At 38.9% G+C, this 13,834-nt stretch overlaps 1 protein-coding gene across 1 annotated transcript in view; it reads right to left on the reverse strand.

The window, feature by feature from the left end:
* The window catches only part of LOC137296527 (uncharacterized), a 55,221-nt gene that overhangs the window by 5,763 nt on the left and 35,624 nt on the right, over positions 1-13,834 (reverse strand). Inside the window, exon 6 of the mRNA XM_067828328.1 lies at positions 1,270-1,558. Within this exon, the coding sequence (XP_067684429.1) occupies positions 1,270-1,558 (289 nt within the window). The remainder of the gene's footprint in view (positions 1-1,269; positions 1,559-13,834) is intronic.

The raw sequence follows: 13,834 nt of genomic DNA on the forward strand, positions 1-13,834 counted from the left end.
GTCCCTGTTTGGGACACGTACACAATATCTACTTGTCATATTGATCACGTGAGACCTGTGTGGAATAGGTAGGCAAATATTGATAATAATATTTACTTGTCATATTGATCACGTGAGACCTGTGTGAGACAGGTGGGTAACACTTCCCAGTGATCATGGTTATGCTGCACCTGTGTGGAACAGGTAGGCAATATTTAGTTGTCATATTGATCACGTGAGACCTATGTGGAATAGGTAGGCAAATATTGATAATAATACTTGTAATCCGTATTCTCAGTTTAGGGTCAGTGACACATATTGGCGATACCTTCCTGAATGGTTACAACCATGATTCAAGGGTGCTTTATTGATATCTGTAGATGTTTGTAATAAGATAAAGGTGTGAGTGCTTGACAGTGTATTATTTCTATGGCAAATGTACACCTAAGCTGTGTCCCTACTGGAATGTTTACATAATAAGGAAGTGAGGTGGTTCACTTTGCCAAAATATGATTTGTGTCAGAGGTGATCAGATTTACAATCGCCGATTGTGATTAAGGTTTTGAGGCACACATAACATTCTTTGTCTGTGAGCACATTGGCCTTTTCAGTCAACCTCAGTTGTCAGCTCTGGAGCTCAATAGTGCTAGATAGAACAAGTTTACTTTAACCTTATTTCAAATCGTCAAAATTCTGAACAGTGAACTAAAACTAAAATGTGTCCAGATTAATATTTTCACGCCTGGATAAACCATGCAATTCCATACATAAATCATCACCATATTTATTATATATGGTGTAACATTAGTGATTAGCAGGTGCTCTCTGAGGGCGTGCATCGGTACTTTTATGAAAGTGGACACTGTTGCTTACAGGTCCCAACTGGAAGGATAAATACTCATATTAACAACTGCAATCCATTATCGGGTAATGTCAGTTTTAATTTGGTTCCTTCACCTACATTATGTGATGTTATTGTATACAGTTTCTGAGAGTGCTGGTTGTCGTTGTATAATGTAAACATGTAGATATTTTAAATTATAAGAGCAACCTATGCAACATATTTTGTCATTACATTCAAGAAAAAGTCATCACCCTGCCAGCGTCGTGCTGTAAGAACTTTTCACAATCAGATGTGCTGCTTTCATCATGAAGGAACTCTCTGACGCTAATAGCAAGTATTTACCTATAACATTGGTCCTGATGTATCAGTGAGACACATGTAGGCTATGAAATTATTTGATACATTCACACCTAGTGATATCTGTGATACTGATTGGAAATATTCACCTGTCACCTTTATCCTGAGGTATCTGTAGGCAATCAGCAGGGCAATCACGAGGAGGATTAGAAACAACGCAAAAATGACAACGATGATTATGTCAGCCACCCTGAAAGTCGTGTCTGGACCACTTTGTGATTGGGGTACGAGTGTTGGCCCAGCAGTTGTCGGCCGCATACAAGCTGAACACAGACTTCCACTACACTTAGCACTGACGACTGTGGGATAACCCAGGTGGTCGTAGAACTTTATCTTGTCTTTTTCGAGGCGCAGCCCAGTCCCTCCGTAAGACCCGACCTGGTGAGTATCAAACTTTGTTATCGCAATGTCAAATGTAACAAATGTGATTTTCCACACATTATTTCAAACAAATTTACATACAGCTGACAACTATACTCACATTATATCACACAATCGACAGAGAGATGACCAGTATACTCACGTTATATCAAACAATCGACATACAGCTCACCAGCATACTGACGTTATCTCACAAACAATCGACATACAGCTCACTAGTATACCCACGTTATATCACACAATCGACATGCAGCTGACCAATATACTCACGTTATATCACACAATCGACATACAGCTGACCAGTATACACAAATTATATCACACAATCGACATACAGCTCACCAGTATACACACATTATCTCACACAATCGACATAGAGCTGACTAGTATACACACGTTATATCCCACAATCGACATAGGGCTGACCAGTATACTCACATTGTATCACACAATCGACAAAGAGCTGACCAGTATACTCACGTCATATCACACAATCGACATACAGCTCACCAGTATACACACATTATCTCACACAATCGACATACAACTGACCAGTATACTCACGTTATATCACACAATCGACATACAGCTCACTAGTATACACACATTATCTCACACAATCGACATAGAGCTCACCTGTATACACACATTATATCACACAATCGACATACAGCTCACTAGTATACACACATTATATCACACAATAGACATACAGCTCACTAGTATACTCACGTTATCTCACAAACAATCGACTTACAGCTGACCAGTATACACACATTGTATCACACAATCGACATACAACTGACCAGATTACTCACGTTATATCACACAATCGACATACAGCTCACCAGTATACACACATTATATCACACAATCGACATACAGCTGACCAGTATACTCACGTTATATCACACAATCGACATACAGCTGACCAGTATACACACATTATATCACACAATCGACATAGAGCTGACTAGTATACACACGTTATATCCCACAATCGACATAGGGCTGACCAGTATACTCACATTGAATCACACAATCGACATAGGGCTGACCAGTAAACTCACATTGTATCACACAATCGACAAAGAGCTGACCAGTATACTCACGTTGTATCACACAATCGACATACAGCTCACCTGTATACACACATTATATCACACAATCGACATACAGCTCACCAGTATACACACATTATATCACACAATCGACATACAGCTCACTAGTATACTCACGTTATCTCACAAACAATCGACTAACAGCTGACCAGTATACACACACTGTATCACACAATCGACATACAGCTGACCAGTATACTCACGTTATATCACACAAACGACATACAGCTCACCAGTATACTCACATTATATCACACAATCGACATAGAGCTGACCAGTATACTCACGTTATATCACACAACCGACATACAGCTGACCAGTATACTCACATTATATCACACAAACGACATACAGCTCACCAGTATACTCACATTATATCACACAATCGACATACAGCTCACTAGTATACAAACATTATATCACACAATAGACATAGAGCTCACTAGTATACTCACGTTGTATCACACAATCCACATAGAGCTGACCAGTATACTCACGTTATATCACACAACCGACATACAGCTGACCAGTATACTCACATTATATCACACAAACGACATACAGCTCACCAGCATACTCACATTATATCACACAATCGACATACAGCTCACTAGTATACACACATTATATCACACAATCGACATAGAGCTCACAAGTATACATACATTATATCACACAATAGACATAGAGCTGACCAGGATACTCACGTTATATCACACAATCGACATACAGCTCACCAGTATACACACAATATCTCACACAATCGACATACAGCTGACCAGTATACTCACGTTATATCACACAATCGACATACAGCTGACCAGTATACACACATTATCTCACACAATCGACATAGAGCTGACTATTATACACACGTTATATCCCACAATCGACATAGGGCTGACCAGTATACTCACATTGTATCACACAATCGACTTAGGGCTGACCAGTATAATCACATTGTATCACACAATCGACAAAGAGCTGACCAGTATACTCACGTTGTATCACACAATCGACATATAGCTCACCTGTATACACACATTATATCACTCAATCGACATAGAGCTCACTAGTATACACACATTATATCACACAATCGACATACAGCTGACCAGTATACTCACGTCATATCACACAAACCGCATACAGCTCACCAGTATACTCACATTATATCACACAAACGACATACAACTCACCAGTATACTCACATTATATCACACAATCGACATAGGGCTGACCAGTATAATCACATTGTATCACACAATCGACATACAGCTCACTAGTATACACACATTATATCACACAATCGACATAGAGCTCACTAGTATACATACATTATATCACACAATAGACATAGAGCTGACCAGTATACTCACGTTATATCACACAATCGACATACAGCTCACCAGTATACTCACGTTATATCACACAATCGACATACAGCTGACCAGTATACACACATTATCTCACACAATCGACATAGAGCTGACTATTATACACACGTTATATCCCACAATCGACATAGGGCTGACCAGTATACTCACATTGTATCACACAATCGACGTAGGGCTGACCAGTATAATCACATTGTATCACACAATCGACAAAGAGCTGACCAGTATACTCACGTTGTATCACACAATCGACATACAGCTCACCTGTATACACACATTATATCACTCAATCGACATAGAGCTCACTAGTATACACACATTATATCACACAATCGACATAAAGCTCACTAGTATACTCACGTTTTCTCACAAACAATCGACTTACAGCTGACCAGTATACACACATTGTATCACACAATCGACATACAGCTGACCAGTATACTCACGTTATATCACACAAACCACATACAGCTCACCAGTATACTCACATTATATCACACAAACGACATACAGCTCACCCGTATACTCACATTATATCACACAATCGACATAGGGCTGACCAGTATAATCACATTGTATCACACAATCGACATAGAGATAACCAGTATACACACATTATATCACACAATCGACATAGGGCTCACCAGTATACTCACATTATATCACACAATCGACATACAGCTGACCAGTATACTCACATTATATCACACAATCGACATAGGGCTGACCAGTATACTCACGTTATATCACACAATCGACATAGAGCTGACCAGTATACTCACGTTATATCACACAATCGACATACAGCTGACCAGTATACTCACATTATATCACACAAACGACATACAGCTCACCAGAATACTCACATTATATCACACAATCGACATGCAGCTCACTACTATACACACATTATATCACACAATCGACATAGAGCTCACTAGTATACACACATTATATCACACAGCAGACATACAGCTGACCAGTATACTCACGTTATATCACACAATCGACATACAGCTGACCAGTATACACACATTATATCACACAAACGACATACAGCTCACCAGTATACTCACATTATAACACACAATCGACATAGAGCTGACCAGTATAATCACATTGTATCACACAATCGACATAGAGATAACCAGTATACACACATTATATCACACAATCGACATAGGGCTCACCAGTATACTCACGCTGTATCACACAATCGACATACAGCTCACCAGTATACTCACATTATATCACACAATCGACATACAGCTCACTAGTATACAAACATTGTATCACACAATCGACATAGAGCTCACTAGTATACACACATTGTATCACACAATCTACATAGAGCTCACTAGTATACTCACGTTGTCTCACAAACAATCGACATAGAGCTGACCAGTATACTCACGTTATATCACACAATCGACATACAGCTCACCAGTATACTCACATTGTATCACACAATCGACATGCAGCTCATTAGTATACACACATTACATCACACAATAGACATAGAGCTCACTAGTATACTTACGTTATATCACACAATCGACATGGAGCTCACCAGTAAACACATGAAATCACACAATCGACATACAGCTGACCAGTATACTCACGTTATATCATACAATCGACATAGAGCTGACCAGTATACTCACGTTATATCACACAGTCGACATACAGCTCACCTGTATACACACATTATATCACTCAATCGACATAGAGCTCACTAGTATACACACATTATATCACACAATCGACATACAGCTGACCAGTATACTCACGTTATATCACACAAACCGCATACAGGTCACCAGTATACTCACATTATATCACACAAACGACATACAACTCACCAGTATACTCACATTATATCACACAATCGACATAGGGCTGACCAGTATAATCACATTGTATCACACAATCGACATAGAGATAACCAGTATACACACATTATATCACACAATCGACATAGGCCTCACCAGTATACTCACGCTGTATCACACAATCGACATACAGCTCACCAGTATACTCACATTATATCACACAATCGACATACAGCTCACTAGTATACACACATTATATCACACAATGGACATAGAGCTCACTAGTATACTCACGTTATCTCACAAACAATCGACATAGAGCTCACTAGTATACTCACGTTATATTGCACAATCGACATAGAGCTGACCAGTATACTCCCGTTATATCACACAATCGACATACAGCTCACCAGTATACTCACATTGTATCACACAATCGACATGCAGCTCACTAGTATACACACATTATATCACACAATAGACATAGAGCTCACTAGTATACTTACGTTATATCACACAATCGACATAGAGCTCACCAGTATACTCACGTTATATCACACAATCGACATACAGCTCACCAGTATATTCACATTGTATCACACAATCGACATGCAGCTCATTAGTATACACACATTACATCACACAATAGACATAGAGCTCACTAGTATACTTACGTTATATCACACAATCGACATAGAGCTCACCAGTAAACACATGAAATCACACAATCGACATACAGCTGACCAGTATACTCACGTTATATCATACAATCGACATAGAGCTGACCAGTATACTCACGTTATATCACACAGTCGACATACAGCTCACCTGTATACACACATTATATCACTCAATCGACATAGAGCTCACTAGTATACACACATTATATCACACAATCGACATACAGCTGACCAGTATACTCACGTTATATCACACAAACCGCATACAGGTCACCAGTATACTCACATTATATCACACAAACGACATACAACTCACCAGTATACTCACATTATATCACACAATCGACATAGGGCTGACCAGTATAATCACATTGTATCACACAATCGACATAGAGATAACCAGTATACACACATTATATCACACAATCGACATAGGCCTCACCAGTATACTCACGCTGTATCACACAATCGACATACAGCTCACCAGTATACTCACATTATATCACACAATCGACATACAGCTCACTAGTATACACACATTATATCACACAATGGACATAGAGCTCACTAGTATACTCACGTTATCTCACAAACAATCGACATAGAGCTCACTAGTATACTCACGTTATATTGCACAATCGACATAGAGCTGACCAGTATACTCCCGTTATATCACACAATCGACATACAGCTCACCAGTATACTCACATTGTATCACACAATCGACATGCAGCTCACTAGTATACACACATTATATCACACAATAGACATAGAGCTCACTAGTATACTTACGTTATATCACACAATCGACATAGAGCTCACCAGTATACACACATGAAATCACACAATCGACATACAGCTGACCAGTATACTCACGTTATATCATACAATCGACATAGAGCTGACCAGTATACTCACGTTATATCACACAATCGACATACAGCTCACTAGTATACACACATTATATCACACAATGGACATAGAGCTCACTAGTATACTCACGTTATATCACACAATCGACATACGGCTGACCAGTATACTCACATTATATCACACAATAGACTTAGAGCTCACTAGTATACTCACGTTATCTGACAAACAATCGACATAGATCTCACTAGTGTACTCACGTTGTATCACACAATCGACATACAGCTGACCAGTATACACACACTATATCACACAATTGACATAGAGCTCACCAGTATACTCACGTTACATCACACAGTCGACATAGACCTCACCAGTATACTCACGTTATATCACACAACCTACACGGAGCTGACCAGTATACTCACTTTGTATCACACAATCGACATAGAATTGACAAGTATACACACATTATATCACAAAAAATCGACATACAGCTCACTAGTATACACACATTATATCACACAATCGACATAGAGCTCACTAGTATACTCACGTTATCTCACAAACAATCGACATACAGCTCACCAGTATACGCACATGAAATCACACAATCGACATAGAGCTGACCAGTATAATCACGTTATATCACACAATCGACATACAGCTGACCACTATGCTCACGTTATATTACACAATTGACATACAACTCACTTGTATACTCACGTTATCTCACACAATCGACATAGAACTGACCAGTATACTCACATTATATCATGCAATCGACATAGAGGTCACCAGTATACACACATTATATCACACAATAGACATAAAGCTCACTAGTATACTCACGTTGTATCACACAATCCACATAGAGCTGACCAGTATACTCACGTTATATCACACAACCGACATACAGCTGACCAGTATACTCACGTTATATCACACAATAGACATACAGCTCACCAGCATACTCAAATTATATCACACAATCGACATACAGCTCACTAGTATACACACATTATATCACACAATCGACATAGAGCTCACTAGTATACATACATTATATCACACAATAGACATAGAACTGACCAGTATACTCACGTTATATCACACAATCGACATACAGCTCACCAGAATACTCACGTTATATCACACAATCGACATACAGCTGACCAGTATACACACATTATCTCACACAATCGACATAGAGCTGACTATTATACACACGTTATATCCCACAATCGACATAGGGCTGACCAGTATACTCACATTGTATCACACAATCGACGTAGGGCTGACCAGTATAATCACATTGTATCACACAATCGACAAAGAGCTGACCAGTATACTCACGTTGTATCACACAATCGACATACAGCTCACCTGTATACACACATTATATCACTCAATCGACATAGAGCTCACTAGTATACACACATTATATCACACAATCGACATACAGCTCACTAGTATACTCACGTTTTCTCACAAACAATCGACTTACAGCTGACCAGTATACACACATTGTATCACACAATCGACATACAGCTGACCAGTATACTCACGTTATATCACACAAACCACATACAGCTCACCAGTATACTCACATTATATCACACAAACGACATACAGCTCACCCGTATACTCACATTATATCACACAATCGACATAGGGCTGACCAGTATAATCACATTGTATCACACAATCGACATAGAGATAACCAGTATACACACATTATATCACACAATCGACATAGGGCTCACCAGTATACTCACATTATATCACACAATCGACATACAGCTGACCAGTATACTCACATTATATCACACAATCGACATAGGGCTGACCAGTATACTCACGTTATATCACACAATCGACATAGAGCTGACCAGTATACTCACGTTATATCACACAATCGACATACAGCTGACCAGTATACTCACATTATATCACACAAACGACATACAGCTCACCAGAATACTCACATTATATCACACAATCGACATGCAGCTCACTACTATACACACATTATATCACACAATCGACATAGAGCTCACTAGTATACACACATTATATCACACAGCAGACATACAGCTGACCAGTATACTCACGTTATATCACACAATCGACATACAGCTGACCAGTATACACACATTATATCACACAAACGACATACAGCTCACCAGTATACTCACATTATAACACACAATCGACATAGAGCTGACCAGTATAATCACATTGTATCACACAATCGACATAGAGATAACCAGTATACACACATTATATCACACAATCGACATAGGGCTCACCAGTATACTCACGCTGTATCACACAATCGACATACAGCTCACCAGTATACTCACATTATATCACACAATCGACATACAGCTCACTAGTATACAAACATTGTATCACACAATCGACATAGAGCTCACTAGTATACACACATTGTATCACACAATCTACATAGAGCTCACTAGTATACTCACGTTGTCTCACAAACAATCGACATAGAGCTGACCAGTATACTCACGTTATATCACACAATCGACATACAGCTCACCAGTATACTCACATTGTATCACACAATCGACATGCAGCTCATTAGTATACACACATTACATCACACAATAGACATAGAGCTCACTAGTATACTTACGTTATATCACACAATCGACATGGAGCTCACCAGTAAACACATGAAATCACACAATCGACATACAGCTGACCAGTATACTCACGTTATATCATACAATCGACATAGAGCTGACCAGTATACTCACGTTATATCACACAGTCGACATACAGCTCACCTGTATACACACATTATATCACTCAATCGACATAGAGCTCACTAGTATACACACATTATATCACACAATCGACATACAGCTGACCAGTATACTCACGTTATATCACACAAACCGCATACAGGTCACCAGTATACTCACATTATATCACACAAACGACATACAACTCACCAGTATACTCACATTATATCACACAATCGACATAGGGCTGACCAGTATAATCACATTGTATCACACAATCGACATAGAGATAACCAGTATACACACATTATATCACACAATCGACATAGGCCTCACCAGTATACTCACGCTGTATCACACAATCGACATACAGCTCACCAGTATACTCACATTATATCACACAATCGACATACAGCTCACTAGTATACACACATTATATCACACAATGGACATAGAGCTCACTAGTATACTCACGTTATCTCACAAACAATCGACATAGAGCTCACTAGTATACTCACGTTATATTGCACAATCGACATAGAGCTGACCAGTATACTCCCGTTATATCACACAATCGACATACAGCTCACCAGTATACTCACATTGTATCACACAATCGACATGCAGCTCACTAGTATACACACATTATATCACACAATAGACATAGAGCTCACTAGTATACTTACGTTATATCACACAATCGACATAGAGCTCACCAGTATACTCACGTTATATCACACAATCGACATACAGCTCACCAGTATATTCACATTGTATCACACAATCGACATGCAGCTCATTAGTATACACACATTACATCACACAATAGACATAGAGCTCACTAGTATACTAACGTTATATCACACAATCGACATAGAGCTCACCAGTAAACACATGAAATCACACAATCGACATACAGCTGACCAGTATACTCACGTTATATCATACAATCGACATAGAGCTGACCAGTATACTCACGTTATATCACACAGTCGACATACAGCTCACCTGTATACACACATTATATCACTCAATCGACATAGAGCTCACTAGTATACACACATTATATCACACAATCGACATACAGCTGACCAGTATACTCACGTTATATCACACAAACCGCATACAGGTCACCAGTATACTCACATTATATCACACAAACGACATACAACTCACCAGTATACTCACATTATATCACACAATCGACATAGGGCTGACCAGTATAATCACATTGTATCACACAATCGACATAGAGATAACCAGTATACACACATTATATCACACAATCGACATAGGCCTCACCAGTATACTCACGCTGTATCACACAATCGACATACAGCTCACCAGTATACTCACATTATATCACACAATCGACATACAGCTCACTAGTATACACACATTATATCACACAATGGACATAGAGCTCACTAGTATACTCACGTTATCTCACAAACAATCGACATAGAGCTCACTAGTATACTCACGTTATATTGCACAATCGACATAGAGCTGACCAGTATACTCCCGTTATATCACACAATCGACATACAGCTCACCAGTATACTCACATTGTATCACACAATCGACATGCAGCTCACTAGTATACACACATTATATCACACAATAGACATAGAGCTCACTAGTATACTTACGTTATATCACACAATCGACATAGAGCTCACCAGTATACACACATGAAATCACACAATCGACATACAGCTGACCAGTATACTCACGTTATATCATACAATCGACATAGAGCTGACCAGTATACTCACGTTATATCACACAATCGACATACAGCTCACTAGTATACACACATTATATCACACAATGGACATAGAGCTCACTAGTATACTCACGTTATATCACACAATCGACATACGGCTGACCAGTATACTCACATTATATCACACAATAGACTTAGAGCTCACTAGTATACTCACGTTATCTGACAAACAATCGACATAGATCTCACTAGTGTACTCACGTTGTATCACACAATCGACATACAGCTGACCAGTATACACACACTATATCACACAATTGACATAGAGCTCACCAGTATACTCACGTTACATCACACAGTCGACATAGACCTCACCAGTATACTCACGTTATATCACACAACCTACACGGAGCTGACCAGTATACTCACTTTGTATCACACAATCGACATAGAATTGACAAGTATACACACATTATATCACAAAAAATCGACATACAGCTCACTAGTATACACACATTATATCACACAATCGACATAGAGCTCACTAGTATACTCACGTTATCTCACAAACAATCGACATACAGCTCACCAGTATACGCACATGAAATCACACAATCGACATAGAGCTGACCAGTATAATCACGTTATATCACACAATCGACATACAGCTGACCACTATGCTCACGTTATATTACACAATTGACATACAACTCACTTGTATACTCACGTTGTCTCACACAATCGACATAGAACTGACCAGTATACTCACATTATATCATGCAATCGACATAGAGGTCACCAGTATACACACATTATATCACACAATAGACATAAAGCTCACTAGTATACTCACGTTGTATCACACAATCCACATAGAGCTGACCAGTATACTCACGTTATATCACACAACCGACATACAGCTGACCAGTATACTCACGTTATATCACACAATAGACATACAGCTCACCAGCATACTCACATTATATCACACAATCGACATACAGCTCACTAGTATACACACATTATATCACACAATCGACATAGAGCTCACTAGTATACATACATTATATCACACAATAGACATAGAACTGACCAGTATACTCACGTTATATCACACAATCGACATACAGCTCACCAGAATACTCACGTTATATCACACAATCGACATACAGCTGACCAGTATACACACATTATCTCACACAATCGACATAGAGCTGACTATTATACACACGTTATATCCCACAATCGACATAGGGCTGACCAGTATACTCACATTGTATCACACAATCGACGTAGGGCTGACCAGTATAATCACATTGTATCACACAATCGACAAAGAGCTGACCAGTATACTCACGTTGTATCACACAATCGACATACAGCTCACCTGTATACACACATTATATCACTCAATCGACATAGAGCTCACTAGTATACACACATTATATCACACAATCGACATACAGCTCACTAGTATACTCACGTTTTCTCACAAACAATCGACTTACAGCTGACCAGTATACACACATTGTATCACACAATCGACATACAGCTGACCAGTATACTCACGTTATATCACACAAACCACATACAGCTCACCAGTATACTCACATTATATCACACAAACGACATACAGCTCACCCGTATACTCACATTATATCACACAATCGACATAGGGCTGACCAGTATAATCACATTGTATCACACAATCGACATAGAGATAACCAGTATACACACATTATATCACACAATCGACATAGGGCTCACCAGTATACTCACATTATATCACACAATCGACATACAGCTGACCAGTATACTCACATTATATCACACAATCGACATAGGGCTGACCAGTATACTCACGTTATAT

Source organism: Haliotis asinina, chromosome 9, assembly GCF_037392515.1.
Source record: "Haliotis asinina isolate JCU_RB_2024 chromosome 9, JCU_Hal_asi_v2, whole genome shotgun sequence".
Taxonomy (NCBI): Eukaryota; Metazoa; Mollusca; class Gastropoda; order Lepetellida; family Haliotidae; genus Haliotis; species Haliotis asinina.